Below are 21,658 nucleotides of genomic sequence, written 5' to 3'. Positions count from 1 at the left end.
TTTGTTTGGAATGAAGAACCCTTCTTCCAAATTGACAAGAATCCGTCTAGATCTTGAAGAATTCGACTTTATAATCGAACATGTGAAAGGAGAACAGAATGTAGTTGCAGACGCTCTATCCCGTATCAACATCACGTCAGGCGGCGCTCTGGGACCAATCGAACGAGACAAACAAACACGACTCTGTTCGATAGGTGCTCTGTCAGCTGTTCGATGTCTTATAGACCTGTCATGATGCACTGCAATACGCCTATCTTATCATCTCGAAAATGAAGCATTTTCATAGTTTAAATGAACATCCATCTGCAGAGAGAAGATTCAACAAATAATATACTAGTTATTCATATCAAAAATAACATAAAAATTATTCAAATTTATTATTGAAAAATGTAAACAAACGTCCATGCCAAAACACATACAGTGCATACACCTGCATTGTGTACACGTAATAGTTTTATACGTTTCAAACCTGTATATTTGATGTTATAATTGATTGTGAAGCATTGCAAATATTATTGATAGCTATTTTAAATATTTTGTACACATTTTTAAGAAGAAAAAGAGACAAACTACGTAAAAAAAACTTGAAAATGTTCCGCATTGAATTCTATCTACTGTAGCTGTGAAGCGTTTGACAGCCAAGGTACTCACAGCACAGGTGGGTATCGAACATCACAGACAGAATCAACTGACATGTTCGATTCGAGGTTTGTCTTGTTTGTTTGTTTGTGTCTGACAGTGCACCTCCATATGATTATATGGGTTTGTTCGTGTCTTATGTCGTGTTCGATTGCTGCTAGAGCGCCGCCTCAGATGACATTAAAAACATCAACGTGCTGACAAGATCAATGGTGAAGCAGAACGCTACAGATAAAGTTACAGATACTTTAGCGCAAAAACAGCCGAAAATGTATCACTCTCTTTCATTCGAGGAAATCGAGGACGTGCCAAAACTACAAGTTGAGGTGAAGGAAAACGAAAACACTATTGAGCTAGCAGGAAAGGTTTTAAACAAAAATAAAACTAAAGTTCTCCTATTAGTAAGAGACTTTTACCTCAAGGGCGATATAGGAAAGGAAGAACCTTTATTAGTAAAGGACTTCTATAAAAGAAAGGAAAACTCTGCATTAGTGCAATTTTTCCGGATACTAGAGCGAAAAGCCAAGGCGGCCAAATTAAAAATTTTCGCTATATCCAATAAAGACAAGCTATTTGAAAAAATCAGCGTAGAAGATGCCAAGAAAATTGCCAACGAAAGTCTAATAAATCTCGAAATAAAAATCTATGAGAGTCAAAAAGAGATAACAAATCAGGAGGAAATAATGAATATACTCAAAAATAATCATGAAACACCTACGGGAGGTCATCTAGGACAAACCAGGATGTTTAAAAAGATTAGAAGAGAATTTAAATGGAATAACATGAAAAAAATCATAAAGGAATACGTTAACAATTGTAAACTTTGTAAACTAAACAAACACCAACAAAAAACGATTGAAAAATTTGTAAAAACAGATACACCATACCAACCGTTTCAAACTATATCTATAGATACAGTAGGACCATTTCCAAAGACATACAAAGGGAATAGATACGCGGTAACAATACAATGTAATTTCACAAAACACATAACCATCATTGCAATACCAAACAAAGAAGCCAGCACGATTGCTAGAGCTATAGTAGAACAATTTATGCTGATATACGGAACAAACGTATCACAAATTAGAACAGATATGGGTACAGAGTATAAAAACGATTTATTTAACAACATAACAGATATACTTAAAATAGAGCACAAATTTGCCACGGCTTACCATCCTCAAACTATAGGAGCGCTAGAGCGTAACCACAAATGCCTTAACGAATACCTTAGGATATACACTAATGAGCATAAAGACAACTGGGATGAATGGATTAGCTATTACACATTTTCGTATAACACTACGCCAAATTTAGAGCATGGATACACTCCATTTGAGTTAGTTTTTGGAAGAAGAGAGAAAATACAACACGAAATATCAAACAACAGTAATCCAATCTACAATTACGAAGATTACTCGCAGGAACTAAAATATCGACTAAAATTGGCACACGATAGAACGAGAAGTTTTATGGAAAGAGAAAAAGATAAAAGAATAAGCCAGCAAGTAAAAGTAAATCCAATAGATTTACAAATTAATGACGAAATAGCAATAACGAATGAGAATAGGAGAAAACTGGACCCAATCTATAAAGGGTCATATACAGTAATCAAAATAGATGGAACTAATGTAACCATTAAGGATCAAAAGGAACAAACACAAATAGTGCATAAGAATAGAGTAATTAAAATGTGAGAATAACTTCATTTACATTACGTTATTCTTCCGGAGGGTGGAGGTGTAGCATCCATGCTATCGCATACCCGTTTAAAGCATGAATGCTAACAGCCGGGTAAAACACTGCACATGCGTTCCGTGTTTTACTGCACACGCGGTTCCGTGTTTTACCATGGTGGTCGCACCACCCAAGCTGGACATAAACAAGGAAGACCTCCAAAGTAGGTCATAAATAAGGAAGAACAATTAGCATAAGAAACGCATTAGACCTTAAGCAAAACATTGTAAATTGTAAAAGCCCACCAGGAAGGCGACCCTCTTGACAAACATGCGTTTGTCAAAGCGCATCAAGTTGCGAAAGAGAAAGTTACGAACGTAAACATCTGGTGAACAAATGTGCGCTAGCTTTCTTAAAATGGGAGTATAAATAAAGCTATCAGAACGGACAGAAGGTCAGTTCTGATCGGACATAGGATCGTACATCTTGTCCCTTCAACTCACTTATGAGCAGCATTGTCCCCCTACCCAAGGTAAGGCTTTACTGTCTCCAACAAACGCACCGTGTATCAGCTGGCCGGTCAGCAAAACCCCAATCCGAAAGGTTAACGTATGCTAAAGTGGCATAACGTCGTTCCCACGGTTTAGCATAGCTGGAAGTTCGCTTTTCACCTGACGCAGACTGATTTCAATTGTTACGCAAGGTCAAGTTCGATTAGTTTACCGCGCCAATCGCGAAGTGCTGACACAGCGCTGCCTCCAAGCCTACGACGCGAACCCGTACCGAACCTACAACGATAATTCCCACCACCACATGGCGACCGTGACAGTTTAAACAAGTGCGCGTAAGCAATCGACATATCGTCCCAAATAAGTGCGCGTAAACAAAAATCATAAGTGAAATCGATACTACGAGCAAAAGCGTGAGAAACAAGTGACTATCAGGTGCAAACCATAGCAATAGCAGTGTTTATAAACATCGACAATAAGCAACAAGTGCAGTGTCGCAAGTTTTAAAAACAAAAACAAAAGTGAAATCGAGACCGCAAGTGCAGCGCGAGAAATGAGTAATTAATACAGACAATAGCAATACAGTGTTTGTGCCGTGGAGTTAAGTGTAAAACATTAAGTGAACAAGAAAAAGCTACACACATCACAACAGAAAATTGCACCACCACGACCATGATGAACCAGCCGTGATAGAGCCACATCATCCTAACCATCCTCATCATCATCATCATGCACAGCCGCACCATCATCATGTCCATCATGAGGCGAAAGAACTCCGTTGGAGCCAAAGCCTCACAAAAATATAAAAAGAAGAAGAAGAAACCATGCCCATCATCAGAATCATCCCGAGCAGCAGCAGCAACAGCAGCAGCACGAAAAGATGCAGGAATATTACGACATTGAGGAGGTGACGATCGAACAGCACCCGAAGATGACCCTAAGTACGACAGTGAAAAAATACCTGGTACACAAAAACGCAGACGAGGTAAGAAGTTTGTTGCTTTCTGCAATTATTATAGAAGGTTTGTGCCAAATTTCTCAGAAAAGGCACAACCACTTAATAATCTGCTGCGAAAAAAAGTAACATTTGAATGGACCCCGGAATGCCAAACGGCATTTGAATACCTAAAGGACGCACTGATAAATCCTAAAATATTGCAATATCCTGATTTTGAAAAGTAGTTCATATTAACAACCGATGCATCAACAACAGCTTGCGGAGCAGTATTATCGCAAACACACGATGGTACTGAACTTCCAATCGCTTTCGCAAGTCGGACCTTCACAAAGGGAGAAAGCAATAAGGCAATCATAGAGAAAGAATTACTAGCAATTCATTGGGCAATAGAACACTTCAGACCGTATCTTTTCGGCACAAGGTTTAGAGTAAAAACGGACCATAGACCTCTGGTATATTTGTTTGGAATGAAGAACCCTTCTTCCAAATTGACAAGAATCCGTCTAGATCTTGAAGAATTCGACTTTATAATCGAACATGTGAAAGGAGAACAGAATGTAGTTGCAGACGCTCTATCCCGTATCAACATCACGTCAGATGACATTAAAAACATCAACGTGCTGACAAGATCAATGGTGAAGCAGAACGCTACAGATAAAGTTACAGATACTTTAGCGCAAAAACAGCCGAAAATGTATCACTCTCTTTCATTCGAGGAAATCGAGGACGTGCCAAAACTACAAGTTGAGGTGAAGGAAAACGAAAACACTATTGAGCTAGCAGGAAAGGTTTTAAACAAAAATAAAACTAAAGTTCTCCTATTAGTAAGAGACTTTTACCTCAAGGGCGATATAGGAAAGGAAGAACCTTTATTAGTAAAGGACTTCTATAAAAGAAAGGAAAACTCTGCATTAGTGCAATTTTTCCGGATACTAGAGCGAAAAGCCAAGGCGGCCAAATTAAAAATTTTCGCTATATCCAATAAAGACAAGCTATTTGAAAAAATCAGCGTAGAAGATGCCAAGAAAATTGCCAACGAAAGTCTAATAAATCTCGAAATAAAAATCTATGAGAGTCAAAAAGAGATAACAAATCAGGAGGAAATAATGAATATACTCAAAAATAATCATGAAACACCTACGGGAGGTCATCTAGGACAAACCAGGATGTTTAAAAAGATTAGAAGAGAATTTAAATGGAATAACATGAAAAAAATCATAAAGGAATACGTTAACAATTGTAAACTTTGTAAACTAAACAAAAATCAACAAAAAACGATTGAAAAATTTGTAAAAACAGATACACCATACCAACCGTTTCAAACTATATCTATAGATACAGTAGGACCATTTCCAAAGACATACAAAGGGAATAGATACGCGGTAACAATACAATGTAATTTCACAAAACACATAACCATCATTGCAATACCAAACAAAGAAGCCAGCACGATTGCTAGAGCTATAGTAGAACAATTTATGCTGATATACGGAACAAACGTATCACAAATTAGAACAGATATGGGTACAGAGTATAAAAACGATTTATTTAACAACATAACAGATATACTTAAAATAGAGCACAAATTTGCCACGGCTTACCATCCTCAAACTATAGGAGCGCTAGAGCGTAACCACAAATGCCTTAACGAATACCTTAGGATATACACTAATGAGCATAAAGACAACTGGGATGAATGGATTAGCTATTACACATTTTCGTATAACACTACGCCAAATTTAGAGCATGGATACACTCCATTTGAGTTAGTTTTTGGAAGAAGAGAGAAAATACAACACGAAATATCAAACAACAGTAATCCAATCTACAATTACGAAGATTACTCGCAGGAACTAAAATATCGACTAAAATTGGCACACGATAGAACGAGAAGTTTTATGGAAAGAGAAAAAGATAAAAGAATAAGCCAGCAAGTAAAAGTAAATCCAATAGATTTACAAATTAATGACGAAATAGCAATAACGAATGAGAATAGGAGAAAACTGGACCCAATCTATAAAGGGCCATATACAGTAATCAAAATAGATGGAACTAATGTAACCATTAAGGATCAAAAGGAACAAACACAAATAGTGCATAAGAATAGAGTAATTAAAATGTGAGAATAACTTCATTTACATTACGTTATTCTTCCGGAGGGTGGAGGTGTAGCATCCATGCTATCGCATACCCGTTTAAAGCATGAATGCTAACAGCCGGGTAAAACACTGCACATGCGTTCCGTGTTTTACTGCACACGCGGTTCCGTGTTTTACCATGGTGGTCGCACCACCCAAGCTGGACATAAACAAGGAAGACCTCCAAAGTAGGTCATAAATAAGGAAGAACAATTAGCATAAGAAACGCATTAGACCTTAAGCAAAACATTGTAAATTGTAAAAGCCCACCAGGAAGGCGACCCTCTTGACAAACATGCGTTTGTCAAAGCGCATCAAGTTGCGAAAGAGAAAATTACGAACGTAAACATCTGGTGAACAAATGTGCGCTAGCTTTCTTAAAATGGGAGTATAAATAAAGCTATCAGAACGGACAGAAGGTCAGTTCTGATCGGACATAGGATCGTACATCTTGTCCCTTCAACTCACTTATGAGCAGCATTGTCCCCCTACCCAAGGTAAGGCTTTACTGTCTCCAACAAACGCACCGTGTATCAGCTGGCCGGTCAGCAAAACCCCAATCCGAAAGGTTAACGTATGCTAAAGTGGCATAACGTCGTTCCCACGGTTTAGCATAGCTGGAAGTTCGCTTTTCACCTGACGCAGACTGATTTCAATTGTTACGCAAGGTCAAGTTCGATTAGTTTACCGCGCCAATCGCGAAGTGCTGACACAGCGCTGCCTCCAAGCCTACGACGCGAACCCGTACCGAACCTACAACGATAATTCCCACCACCACAGAAGGTTGAAATCAAACATAGAGTATACACAGTTAAATCGACGAATTGCACGAAGAAGGGGGTCATTACGGCCCACTGCAGTTCGGCGGGAAGGGATCACTAGGGGAGGGCGGTTTCGAAGAACACGGTTAGGGGCGTAGAAAGGGATAGAAGAAAGAAGGGAAGGAGAATCAATATTACCAAGGAGTAATGCGGCAATAAAGGTGGACTGGGCATGGGAACGGCGGTTTTCCAATAGTTCCAGGCCAAGCTGCCGACACCTGTCCTCGTAAGGAGGTATGGGGGAGGACAATCTACCCAGGATTTTACATATAGCAAAGCTGGTGAACGATCGCTGCACCCGCTCGATACGTTCCACATGGGTTCGAGCTGTAGGGGACCAGACTATTGAGCAGTACTCCAAAATCGATCTGACCAGAGAGCAGAACAGAGTCTTCAGGCACATTGGGTCGGAGAAATCGCACGCAATTTTCTTTAGGAGACCCAATGTTTTCCGCGCCTGATTGACAACTGAGTCAATGTGGTCTCTGTCAAGCAAGACACCGAGGTCTTTTACGACACAAACACGATTGACTTGTACAGAATTTAGGACGTACGAGTAAGTGATTGGAGACTGCGAACGACTAAACGAAATGACGTTACACTTATCAGGACATAATGTGAGGGAATTACTAGAACACCAAGACGAAAAACGATCAAGAATATTTTGTAGGGAAATGCAATCTCTAGGAGACGAAACTGGGAGAAAGATTTTGAGGTCGTCTGCGTAGCAGAGGAAACACTCAGGAGGGAGGGTGGTACGGACATCATTAATAAAAATTATGAACAGCAAAGGACTTAGAACACTACCTTGCGGTACGCCTGCACTACATGAAAAGGGAGTCGAAAACATATCATTAAATTTAACACTATAGGAACGATCACATAGAAAAGAACGTAACCAAGATACAAAAAGATTATTGACGTCAAGTTGTGAAATTTTATTTAGAAGTAAGGAATGAGGAATACGATCAAATGCAGATTTGAAGTCAGTATAAATAGTATCAACTTGTTTAACTGACTCTAACTGGGATGATACGAAAGAGGTGAAGGACATAAGGTTAGTTGTTGTAGAACGGTTAGGAAAAAAGCCATGTTGCTGAGGGATAATAGTAGAAGAGGTGAGTTTAAACACATAGGTATGGATAATATGCTCAAATACCTTGGTTATTGCGCATTGTATTGAGATGCCACGGTAATTGGAAATGACAGACGGGTTACCTTTTTTGTGAATGGGAACTAGCCATGCCCGCTTCCACAATAAAGGGAATGAAGACGAGGACAAAGATAGGTTAAACAATTTTACCAATAGAGGAACGAATAGAAAAGGTGACTTTTTTAAAACCGAGGCTGGTATTCCATCCGGTCCAGGGGAGAAGGATGGCTTAAGTTTTTTAAGAGCTTCAGAGACTGTATTAACATTGACAATACCCTCAGCCCATGCGACGGAGTTTAAACCAGGCAATATGCCCTCAGACTCCGTCAAAGGTTGAGTCTCCGGTCTAGACAGACCATTGGCGAAATGCTCAGCGAATAGGGAACAGGTGTCAGCAGCATTGTCCGTAGTGACCGAACCGAGCGACATGGAAGTAGGAAGGGAAGAGGGATTACGACGCTTCTTGGCATAAGACCAAAAAAGTTTAGGATTACGGTATAACATGCATTGAAGCCTTCCAAGATACAACCTATAACTGGCCCGATTATAAATTCGAAAAGCAGAAGCGGCATATTTGAAAACTCTACGATTATACTCAGAAGGAGTTGAACCGAGTTTTTTGAGGGCGCGTGTTCTATCCGCCTTTAATGACCGCAATGTAGCATCATACCAAGGAAGGCGAGAGGAGGGTTTAGAACGAGGACAACATAAAGGGAGAGCTGCCTTAACAATATTACTAAATTGCTCCACCGCTACGTCCACAGTGGAGGGAGAATCGGTTCTAATTTCTAAAAAATTCCAATCAGAGTTGGTTATGATTTCCCTAAATTTTTCTAAGTTCATTTTCCGAAAATTCAACTCAGATTTGTTATCTCTAACATTATTACCATTATGCGGTAAAGGAACATTTACTACGAATTCCAGAGGTGGGTGATAATGATCTAATTTAACGATAGGGTCAATACTACAAGAAACTGGTGAACATGAATATGTCACTAACTCATTAACAAAAACTAAATCTAGTTGCCTCCGAAAAATATTTACGACCCCTGAAAGTTGACGCAGATTGAATTCAGCTAATCCGTCTATAAAGTAGGATGAGGCAGGGTTAACGGCAAGCGGTGCGAAATAATCCTCATTTTGAGACCACGATAGTCCAGGTTGATTGAAATCACCGCATAAGACAAACAAATCCCTATCTTTCATGCGAGATTGTATTAATGTAATTGTATTGAAGAATGAGTCTAACGTGTCAGTATTCGAGCTGAGGTTTGGAGGTAAATACACACCACCAACAAAGAGTGAATGACCGTTCAGTTTAATTTGAATCCATAAAAGTTCTAACGAGCATTGGGATACTTCAATGTGCAGCGACAAGAGCTTAGCGGAACAGGCAATGAGTACACCACCGCCGCGAGAGCAGGTACTGTTAGCGCTTGAACGATCACAACGATAGACGGTATACTTTCGGTCACAGAAGAGGGATGAAGGAATCGAATCGTCCAGCCATGTCTCAGTTAATATTATGACATCATAGCTCGCAACTTCGAGAGAGATGCGAAGATCCGAAAGTTTGGTTTTGAGACCGCGAGTGTTTTGATAGTAAAATTTTAACGGAGATTTAGAGTGCGAGTGTGTAAGTAGTGTTGCTATTGCTGCTGTGATGATCCAGGAGGTGACGTCGAGACTGCAGTGTTGTTGGTGGAGGCAGTAATGTTGTTGTTTGTTTCCATATTAATAGATACATCAGTGTTTGTGGTGACAGGTACGTGTGTATTTGTTGGTGCTGTAGTGGTAGTGGTCAGGGGATTTGTCGACAATGTAGAAATAGGAGCATTCCTACGATCCGTGAACTCTTTGAAGACAGTTCCGATCGGCCACGATGAGCATAATAATGCTTTCTCCTTATAATCCGGCGACAAACCGACTTTAAACGAAGAGAAAGTCAGAGTGCGGACATCGCGGTTAAGTGGCACCAGCTTAAAAACGGTGACATCCTCGATGCCGATTTGCTCCTTGACGAAAGTCTCCACTTCTAAGATTGTGGCTGTCGGGCGGCAGCGCGACAGGTACAACCAGAATTTAGGCGTTTCTGGTGGTAGGAGCAATGTGGCATGAGCTGAAGTGGCGATGGGTGCGGTGCCATTTAGAAGCGGAGAGGTGGCGACAACGGACGGCGGAGAACGGTCCATTAAACGACGTTTTGCCGGGTTGCTAAGTTCGGTGGCTGGTGTTGACGAAAGAACTGGTGCTTTGGATGTCGATGTCTTGCGTTGAATGGTGAATGTAGAAGTGTGTGAAGCAGGACGAGTATCTGTGTGTTGATCGAGTGAGGATAGCATCGTGCGTTTTAGCGATTCCGCGGCAGCATCCATACGTGTTTGGAACTCAGCTGACAGCTGAGATTTGAGATCGGTGAGTGCCGCCGTTAGCTCAGCAATCATCACTGAGTGTCCGTTGCGGCGATTCTCCGAACAATTGTGGCAAAGCCACAGAATTTGAGAATCTTCTTTGATGAGATCCTTGACTGCGGCACTACTCACACCAAGACACGAACGATGAGCCCATCGCTTGCAGAAGCCGTCGCAAGTGTAAGTAAGTTCCTCGGATGACGAAGCACGGGCGCAGGTCAAACAGTGATCAGCCATGACGATTCAACAGGCTCACCGCGCCAAAGAGTATACACTTTATATCACTTATACAGGCTTTGAGCACTTGAGTATATGAACAGTTTATTGAGGCTTGCACAACTGATAATCAAAACACAGTGCAATGATAGAACCAGATCGGAATTTGCGAAAATAAGTGCACAAAACGCAAATAGAGCGGAGCGAAATGTAGTACGTGCTATCAGTGTGAGTGTAAGCGAAGGTACAGCATTATATTTATGATTTTTCTCAGGCTATAAATAATGAAAATAGATAATCTTACCCTTTTTTCCACTAGCAGTAACTATCAATCAGCCGTACCGGCGAACTCATTCGTTCCTGGGAACGTTCGCCGCGACGCTCATTTTCACTCATTTCATAGCCCTCTAGATCAAAATTTAGAAAACCGTATAGCTTACATACTGGCCAACCTAGTGGTACAACCCTGTCCACTCATGAGCGACGAATGTTTCTCGTCGAACGAGTTCGCCGGTATGGCTGAATAACTAAGAGCAGATTTATTTAAAGTTAACTTTAGCGTGTTAGCCTTTATTCAGAGGCTGCTTTGTGTTGTTGTCGTTTTGTTTATCTTCAAATGTCAAACACACTCAAAAAATCGCAATGCGAATCGGAAGACCGTTGACACGGCATGCGATTCGCACGTCCGATAAAATCGCATCCGATGAAGCGTTGCCACGGGCCTTAGTTGCTTTGTGTAAATTTATTTCTTTGTGAACCCTTTTTACAACTCAGAAGTGGGATAAGTTAGCCATCGTTATGCCTACAAAGGACGAAATGCTGTGCGCACTTGAACATGCCGAAGTCAATGTACTCGCAACCGCCACATTAGCACCAATCCGACGGCTCTTTGAGCAATCGTGTTCGATTGTGTGCGAGCAGGAGACGCCAGTGCAAAATATGCCTCTTGAAGCAGTTCATAAAATCGAAAATCATGGCGAGCCATCGTGTAATGTGCTTGGAATGATCGAGCTTGAGGAAAGTTTAATCATTCCCATGATCCAATATAAGGAGATCATGATCCAAATATACATGATCCAATATAAGGAGAATACGGCGATGCAGTTGCTGGGGTGAGCACCAACACCAAACCGCCGTACAAAATGGCCGTAATGTTGATTAAATCATCTATCCATACCGATTATGAGGAACTGAAACAGAAACTGCTGATTAATTTTTCTTCAAAACCACCGACCGAAAGTGTACATCGTCAACTCCGACAACGTAAATTGCTGCCGAACGAGACCACAACACGATATATAATGGAAAGGGAAAACATCGCAAAAAGAGCAATGATTCCGGAACAAGAACTCACTTCTATTATTCTTGATGGAATCGGAGATCCTACTAATGCTGCTGCAATTCGATTTGCGACCAATAGTATGAACGAGCTACGAGCTGCGCTACAACGATACGAATTTATTCGGCCCCGTCAGATGAAGCAAACAATAGCAGCACCAAATACTGCCCGATCTGATACTGCAGTAAAATGCTACAACTGTGCGCGTTACGGGCATCATCAGCAGGATTGTCGACAACCCAGACGCCCGCCAGGATCGTGCTTCTTGTGCCACAAGACAGGACATGTAATTCGCGATTGCCCTCAACGTGTCCCATCTACTTCAGCGGCAGTTCAACAGGGAGAGGTTACGTCTCACTACGAGCTTCAGCCAACAAATGAAGTCCATCCAATGCAAAATGTAAAAGTGGCAATTTTATCTAACAATCACGTGAGCTCTCCATTCTCAAATGTGTATTCTCTTTTTGATACGGGTAGCCCTAGGAGTTTTATTAGTGAACAAGTAGTCCCCAGAATTGAGTGCCACCCAAAACTATCAGAATATCGCGGGCTAGGAAATGGAAGACTAACGACACTCGGACAAGTAGAATGTTTGATTCGCTTTCGCCGTTCATTTGTTCAGCATTCGTTCATGATCATCCCATCTAATCAAACGGCATGGCCTATGATCATCTGTCGGGATTTGTTGGAAAAACTGAAGGTTAATCTTTGTTACAAGCGATGTGCTTATTCTATCAATGAACTTTTGAAAATACGTACTACAAATAAAGTTGCATTACAATCAAATATTGAAAGACTACTTACGCTAGATCTTATGACAAATAATTCGACTGATTTGATGAACAATAATACTACTGCAATAGGATCTGATGCTAGAGTGTTATCAGCTGTATTTTCTGAACTTTGTGCAATTGAAATCAGTGCCACCGAAAATCATTTTGATGTAGGTTCTAATCTTAATTTTGAGCAATCACTTCAATTGAATTGTGTAATTCAAAAGGATTATTTAGAGTTCGCGTGTGAAGTAAAAGCTAACCCAGATCATTCAATGAGTTTAAACTTAACGAGTGACACGCCCATATTTTGTAAGCCAACGATTGTCATTTGCTGAGCGTAATCAAGTGAAGACGACTGTGCACGATCTTTTGAAAAATAACATCATTCGGCCTAGCAATTCACCATACGCGTCCGCTATCGTTCTTGTGCGGAAAAAGAATGGAGAAGTGCGCATGTGTATAGATTACAGGCCGTTGAACAAAATTACTGTGCGCGATAATTATCCATTGCCACTGATAGATACATGCATTGAGCATCTCAGCAATAAGCGGATTTTTAGCCTGATGGATTTAAAGAGCGGATTTCATCAGATAGCAATGAATGAAAAATCAATTCCATACACAGCCTTTGTAACTCCTGATGGCCAATATGAATATACAAAAATGCCATTTGGCTTAAGAAATGCACCATCCCAATTTCAAAGATTCATTAATTCGGTGCTGTGCGAATTTATAGAGCAGGGAAAACTTGTTGTCTATCTGGACGACATAATTGTTGGTAGTGAAAACTTTGAAGACCATGTTCAAACACTCAGTGCGGTATTAAAAACATTGCGCAAGAATGGGTTGGAGTTAAGGCTGGATAAATGTAAGTTTGGCTACAGTGACCTTGACTATCTCGGTTACCATGTAAATGCCAACGGTATTCATCCGAGTGATCACCATCTTCAAGCAATACTTAATTATCCAGTTCCCAGAAATGCTAAAGAAGTTCAGCGTTGCTTAGGTCTTTTCTCATATTTCCGGCGATTTGTACCATCTTTTTCGAGAATTGCCAAACCATTGAGCAATTTGCTGAAGGAAAAAACACCTTTCCAGTTTGATGATGATTGTATGAATGCTTTTCAAGAATTAAAGACAAAACTCCTAAATTCTCCAATACTAGCTATTTTCGACCCCAAACGCGAAACACAACTCCACTGTGACGCTAGCTCGTCTGGTTTTGGGTCAATGCTATTGCAGAAGCAGGATGATGATAAATTTCATCCCATAGCATATTTTTCGAAAACAACATCTTCGTCTGAATCTCATCTTCACAGCTATGAATTGGAGATATTGTCGGTGATTTATGCCCTTAAACGCTTTCATCATTACGTACACGGCCTTCACATAATTATTGTAACCGATTGTAATTCGCTAGTTGAAACTCTCAAGAACCGAAGCTGCTCTGCTAAGATCGTGAGATGGGCTCTTTTTTTTGGAAAATTATAACTATAGCATTCAATATCGCCCAGGAAGTACCATGGGTCACGCAGATGCTCTTAGTCGCGTATCAATGGCAGGTGCTGTGAGCGAATTGGATATTGATTATCAGTTGCAAATTGCTCAAACACGTGATCCGGAGATAATCAATAATAAATTCGACACAAGCCGGAATTTTGGTAGTTCTTGTTTAGTTCTATTTCGTCTCAAGCGTTGTACCCCAATCATCGTTCAGTGGCCAAACGTCACATGAATCGCGCCCCGCGTTGGGGTGCCATAAGCCCCCTATACACTGTTGTGCATATCTGTCATAACCCTTGTGACAAGATGATGGAATGTGACAATCAAGATAAAAGAAGAACTGGAAAATGATTTGTCAGAAGGGTTTGCACTTCACGATGGTGTAGTGCAAGGTGTTATAAATGACAAGGTGAAGTTGTTCAGAGCAAAATGACATTTCTCGACTTGACATTTCTCTTCCGTGGACTCCGGTATAAAAATCGGGGAGGACTGGTGCGGGGTAATGAAATTTGTATGCAGAGAATGACAGATGTCCCCCACAATGTCGCCCAGCAAAAGCGATAAAAATCAACCTTCTAAATACATTATCCTTGGGTGTAGTGTATCGTGAACCGTCTGTGTTATGAACTGCTTATATTTTATTTAAACACGTATAACGTACATAATAAATACTGATACACGAAATACAAACACGTTAAAATGTACAACACTTTACAACGTAGGCCGCGCGCCAGCCGCACCGAGCGCCCCTGCCGAGAGCTCCTGCTCGATCGGCCTTCGTACACACTCTGCTCGGCGCTCGGCACACACTAAGCCTTGCGCGCTTAGTGTGTGCGACAGTGTGCGTGTACACACTGTCGTCCCCCTGGACGTTGACCGGTGGCAGCGCAACTGCCACGGCAAGTCCAGGGGTCGGCACGCACGGCTGCCCACAACAGTCTGCAGGAAAACTTTTACTGTTAGTACCGAAACAAATGATCAACAATGTTATGGGTGGACAATTTTATCAAAAACTGTTTGAAATGCATTATGTATTCAGCACCCGCTCGCAAAAATAAGCGTAACCTTCACAGTATTTCAAAGAATCCCGTACCGTTCGATACTTTGTGTTGCAGTCCGCCGAGACTGCAGCCTCTTCGCACACTCGATGCTTTCCGTGAACTGACAGCATTCGATGTGTAGCGAATATAGTCGTCTTTTTCTCTCTCTCTCTCGTGCATGATCGATTACGATCGGGGATCCTGCGATGTAACGAACACTCGGGATTTTATCTGCACCAGCAATAGACGTGGCTAGCGCGCGCGGCACCGTATTCCTTTTCCTTTTATCATTTGATCGTTTTTATATATATATGTTTGTTAAAATAAAGTATAAGTTAACAACAACATAAAAGTGGCGACGAGTTTAAGTGGAAACGGTCAACGACAAGTAGGGAAACGCCGCAGAATGTCCAGCCCAGAAGAGACGCCGATCATTGAGGAGCAACGTCGTCTCTCACAAAATGGGGTCCTGAACACAGGGTTCATTCACCCCCAGCCACCGCAGCACACGCCATCGGATTCATCGACGCTGCAGCAAACGCTGCAGCTTTTACAAAAGCAATTGGCCCAACAGCAGCAGCAAATGGCACAGCAACAGCAACTGTTATCGCAGCTCGTGCAACAACAACAGCAGCAGCAGCCACCGACCCCCGATCTGCAATTTGTGCCAAAACCGAGCAACCCGGAGTTGATACTGGAAGCCCTCGCCGGTAATATTAGTGAGTTCCGGTACGATCCAGAAGCGGGAGTAACCTTCGAATCATGGTACACGCGGTATGTAGATTTGTTTCGTGAGGATGCTTCTCGCTTGGATGACGCCGCCAAGGTTCGACTCCTGAGACGTAAGCTTGGAACCGCTGAACACGCCCGGTTTAGTAATTTTATTTTGCCGCGTGCACCGCGAGATTTCAGCTTCAACGAAATGGTGGAAAAGCTTACCGTCCTGTTCGGCAAAATGGAGTCGGTGTTAAGCAAACGCTTCAAGTGTCTTAATATTACCAAAACGCGCACCGAGGATCTGCTAGCATTTACCTGTCGAGTTAATAAAGCGTGCGTCGATGCAGAATTTTCTTCGATGACGGAGGAAGATTTTAAGTGCCTCATCCTCGTATGCGGATTAAAGGACGAAAGCGTACAGGACATAAGAATGAAACTGTTAGCCGCCATTGAAGACAGGAAGAATGCCACCCTAGAGCAGCTAGCAGCAGATTGTCAACGTTTAGTGCGTGTAAAAGCTGATAGCGCTATGATCGCTACGGACACTAGTGAGCGAGTACAGGCAGTGCAAGCCAGAAACAACCGCCAGTGGCAACGAAACACCAACAACGAGCGCTACCCCAAACCAGCACCCCGAAACGAAGCCTCCAAACCCCGCACCCCGTGCTGGCTTTGTGGTGCCCTGCATTGGACCCGTGACTGCACCTACAGAACCAACAAGTGCCGGGATTGTGGACGTACAGGACATCGAGAGGGTTTCTGCAACTCGTCACAACGGCGCAGAGGACGACCGCGATTCGATCATCGCCGTGCAGTGTCATCGCGAGTAGTACGTGTCAACGTGTGCAGCGTGCAGCAGAAGCGGAAATTTGTTAGCATACTCATCGGAGAGAAGCCAGCTCGACTACAACTAGACACCGGATCGGACATCACTGTCATTAACCAGCAACTATGGAAGCAGTTGGGTAAGCCTCACCTCAACCCACCCAAGGTAAGAGCGAAAGCAGCTACTGGCGAAGTTTTCGGCCTTCAAGGTGAGTTTGAAGCGAACGTGAGCATTAATAATACCACCAAGCAAGCGACAATTCGCGTGTCAAAAGCGGATGTGTCATTGTTCGGGGCTGATTTAATTCATCTTTTCGGCTTGGGGACCGTTCCGATGGATAGCTATTGCAATCACATAGGTACAGCTGAACCACGATCCTGGGAGAAAGAATTTCCTTCGCTTTTTAGTGGAATGGGCCTGTGCACCAAGGCACAAATTCACCTACAGCTGCAACAAGGGAGCAGACCAGTTTTTCGACCGAAACGTCCGGTTGCATACGCGATGGAAGATGCTGTAAATAAAGAGTTGGATCGGCTTGAGAATCTAGGCATCATCAGTTCCTGCGACTATTCGGATTGGGCAGCACCAGTCGTAGTGGTTCGAAAGGCGAACGGCAAAATACGGCTTTGCGGAGACTATAGCACCGGACTCAATGCAGCATTACACCCGCACGAATATCCGCTTCCTTTACCCCAGGACATTTTTTCTAAGCTAGCCCGTTGCGTAATATTTTCACAAATTGATTTATCCGATGCATTTTTGCAGGTCGAAATAGAAGCAAAGAGCCGACCCCTGCTGACAATTAATACGCATCGTGGTCTATACCATTACAACAGGCTTCCTCCAGGCATAAAAGTGGCCCCTGGTGCCTTTCAGCAGATAATGGATAAAATGCTCGCTGGGGTAAATGGAGTATCTGCTTACATGGATGACGTAATAGTTGGAGGGAAAACACAGGAAGAGCATGATGCAGCTCTTGAAGAAACGCTGAAGCGCATAAGGGACTATGGGTTTACCATCCGGAGTGAAAAGTGCGCATTCAACAAGTCGGAAATACGCTACTTGGGGCATATCATCGACAGCCGAGGCCTACGACCCGACCCGGCAAAGATCGACGCCATCAAAAATTTGCCTGCTCCAAAAGATGTCACAGGCGTTCGATCATTCATCGGTGCGATAAATTTTTATGCCAAGTTTATCCCCAACATGCGTAACTTGCGCTACCCATTGGATAAGTTGCTGCTAGCCGGAAGTGTGTTCCAGTGGACACCCGAATGTCAGAAAGCTTTTGACCAATTTAAAGCCCTCTTGTCCACGGAGCTCTTGCTCACACACTACGATCCAACGCGCGACATAGTTGTGTCCGCCGATGCATCATCAGTTGGCTTAGGAGCAACGCTATGCCACAAGTACCCAGACGGATCCCTAAAAGTGGTACAACACGCATCCAGAGCACTCAGCAAGGCGGAGATTGGTTATAGCCAAATCGACAGAGAAGGATTGGCAATAATTTTCGCTGTAACCAAATTTCATCGCATGATATACGGTCGTCATTTCACACTGCAGACCGACCACCGACCATTGGTACGCATATTTGGCAGTAAGAAAGGAATTCCGACATACACAGCAAACCGGCTGCAGAGGTTTGCACTTACTCTTCAGCTGTATGACATGGACATCGAGTATGTAGCAACAGGCTCATTTGGAAACGCCGATGTGTTATCTCGGCTCATACATCATCACGCCAAACCTGAAGCTGAATACGTCATCGCCAGCCTGGAGTTAGAAAACGACTTAAGGTCAGTTGCCATTAATGCGCTTAGCTCATTTCCTTTATGTTTTAGAGACGTTGAGACAGCTACGCAGACTGACCCCTTGCTCCGGAAAGTCCATAAGTACGTGCAGGACGGATGGCCGCATGATGTTTCATTCGGAGCAGATTTGGCACGGTACCACAATAGGAAAGAATCGCTCTCAACCGTTGAGGGGTGTATACTTTTCGGGGAGAGAGTGGTCATCCCGGAGAAACTGCGTTCCCGTTGTTTGCTGCAGCTGCACAAGGGTCATCCGGGGATGCAGAGAATGAAGGCGATTGCGAGAAGCTACCTGTATTGGCCAATGATCGACGACGATATTGTGAGCTACGTGGCATCTTGTGAATCCTGTTTGGCAGCCGCTAAAGCACCCCCTCGAGCAACACCAGCGACATGGCCAACACCATCGGGCGCCTGGCGTAGAGTACACGTGGACTATGCTGGGCCACTGGAAGGGTATTTCTTTTTAGTGGTGGTTGACGCTTTCTCCAAGTGGCCTGAAATCTACAAAACTACGAGTACAACAACATCTGCCACCATCTCCATGTTACGGAACATTTTCGCTCGCTTCGGTATGCCTGAAACGTTAGTTAGCGACAACGGTCCGCAATTTACCAGCGCCTTGTTTGCGGAGTTTTGCAACAGCAGCGGGATCGAGCACATCACGACAGCACCGTTCCATCCGCAATCAAATGGACAGGCGGAGCGGTTCGTCGATACGCTGAAACGAGCACTGCGGAAGATCCAGAGCGACGAGACGTCCCTTGATGAGGCCCTGGAATTGTTTCTCATAACGTACCGATCGACACCAAACGCGCAGTTGAACCAGCAGAAATCTCCAGCTGAGGAAATGTTCGGCCGCCCCATCAGGACAGCACTGGAGCTGTTGCGGCCCCCATCATCACACTCACTATCTCCTTCCTCATTTATTTCAGTGCGAAGTTTTCAGCCTGGCGATCTCGTTTCTACAAAATCTTTCTATAGAAACTCATGGAAGTGGATACCGGGAAAGATCGTTCGTAGCTGTGGACGCGTTATGTATGACGTCATTGCGAGTGATGGACGTTTACTTCGGCGCCACATAAACCAAATCAGGCGTCGTGCGGTAGCCCGTGCACCTGAGGGACCTCAGCTGCCGCTTGATGTACTGTTAGAGGAATGTTCTTCTTCTTCTTCCCGACCAGAGCCAACCCAGCCGGAGCTGGAACCAATCATAAGCGAGCCAACAGCGCTTCCACGGTCATCGCTCGCTTATTCATCACTAGCAGCGACTACCCCGATGGATGTTCCTTTGACGACATCCAGCTCGCTACCTCCTGCCGACCTCGAAAACCGTCAAGGAGGTAGGACCGATCAGCGCCTGATAGATTTGCCACGCAGGTCTTCTCGAGTAAGAAGACTTCCGCGTCGGCTCGGAGCCTATCAGCTCATTTAGCCGGGGGAGATGTTGCAGTCCGCCGAGACTGCAGCCTCTTCGCACACTCGATGCTTTCCGGGAACTGACAGCATTCGATGTGTAGCGAATATAGTCGTCTTTTTCTCTCTCTCTCTCTCGTGCATGATCGATTACGATCGGGGATCCTGCGATGTAACGAACACTCGGGATTTTATCTGCACCAGCAATAGACGTGGCTAGCGCGCGCGGCACCGTATTCCTTTTCCTTTTATCATTTGATCGTTTTTATATATATATGTTTGTTAAAATAAAGTATAAGTTAACAACAACATAAAACTTTGCACATAGACCATCTTGGGCCGCTTCCTTCTTTAAAATCAAAGAAAAAGTATTTGTTGGTCGTTATAGACGCATTCACAAAGTTTACCAAACTATACCCTACATCTTCTACCAGCAGTCGAGAAGTTTGTAATGCATTGAATCAGTACTTTGCTTACTACAGTCGCCCTAGACGGTTAATAAGTGATCAGGCCACCTGTTTTACATCTAAAGAGTTCACAAGTTTTCTTAATAACCGTAATATAATTCATGTACTAAATGCAGTTGCATCTCCTCAAGCAAATGGACAGGTGGAGCGAGTTAATCGAGTTATCAAACCAATTCTTAGCAAAATTTCCAATCCCCTAGACCACAGCGACTGGTACAGTAAATTACAAATAGTAGAATATGCGTTGAATAACTCTGTACATAGTTCGACACAACAACTTCCATCAGTTTTGTTATTTGGAATAGAACAACGAGGTACAGCAATAGATGAAATAACAGAGTACTTGGACGGAAAACAGGAAAATAGTGTAGGTTTAACCGAGTGTCGTAAAACAGCTTCTCGAAATATAATTAAATCGCAAATGGTGAGCGCAAAGCAGTTTAGCAAAACACATCGCGCAGCAGAAAAGTTTGAGGAAGGAGATCTTGTAGCAATTCGTTACACAGATCACTCCGTTAATACTAACAAGAAGCTCCTACCGAAATACAAGGGCCTGTATATCGTTTACAAAAAGCTCCTTAACGATCGATATGTAATACGTGATGTCAACGGTTTCAAACAAACCCAAATACCATACGACAATATTTTAGAGTCAGATAAGCTAAGGGCTTTGGAGTAGCTCTGAAGTGGAATCTGTACCGCACAATTCCCAACCAGAATTTGGAGAATAGTGAAATTGAGGGCAATTTGTAGTCAGGAACGGCCGAGCTGTAAACATGCACGTATAAACCTAGCTTAAGTTTAGATTATAAACGTCATTGCGCGATACTTGTAATTACCTTGTGAATAAACTGACAGATAACCGTCATTCGAAGATTGACGCATAAGCGGGAAAGACGTGTTTAGTTGCTTTGTGTAAATTTATTTCTTTGTGAACCCTTGTTACACAATACACTTTAAAATATAAAAGTACGGTGGCCGCGCACCAGCCGCACCGAGCGCCCCTGCCGAGAGCTCCTGAAAGTTCAGTAAAAAAAGTTTTCTGTGTAAGCCTTGCGCTGCTTAGTGTGTGCGACAGTGTGCGTGTACACACTGTCGTCCTCCTGGATGTTGACCGGTGGCAGCGCAACTGCCACGGCAAGTCCAGGGGTCGGCACGGCTGCCCGCAACAAAAATAATAATGTGGCCCTTCATGATTCTAGTCAGTTTTTTGTATGCAGTTTAACAGTTGGAGG

At 43.0% G+C, this 21,658-nt stretch overlaps 1 protein-coding gene across 1 annotated transcript; it reads left to right on the top strand.

Annotated features, from left to right (window-relative positions):
• Positions 1 to 13,044: 13,044 nt before the first annotated feature.
• Positions 13,045 to 20,084, top strand: LOC133392120 (uncharacterized protein K02A2.6-like). Its single transcript, XM_061650872.1, has one exon. It carries the CDS (start codon positions 15,590 to 15,592, stop codon positions 19,973 to 19,975), a length of 4,386 nt encoding a protein of 1,461 aa, XP_061506856.1. The 5' UTR covers positions 13,045 to 15,589; the 3' UTR covers positions 19,976 to 20,084.
• The last annotated feature ends 1,574 nt before the right edge of the window (positions 20,085 to 21,658 follow it).

The sequence above is a fragment of the Anopheles gambiae genome, chromosome 2 (genome assembly GCF_943734735.2).
Source record: "Anopheles gambiae chromosome 2, idAnoGambNW_F1_1, whole genome shotgun sequence".
In the NCBI taxonomy this organism is placed as follows: domain Eukaryota; kingdom Metazoa; phylum Arthropoda; class Insecta; order Diptera; family Culicidae; genus Anopheles; species Anopheles gambiae.
This window is presented reverse-complemented; position numbering and strand designations above follow the sequence as displayed.

Bases quoted from the DNA above. Each gene is read 5' to 3' on its own strand.
- LOC133392120 (XM_061650872.1), top strand. From the start codon at position 15,590: ATGTCCAGCCCAGAAGAGACGCCGATCATTGAGGAGCAACGTCGTCTC.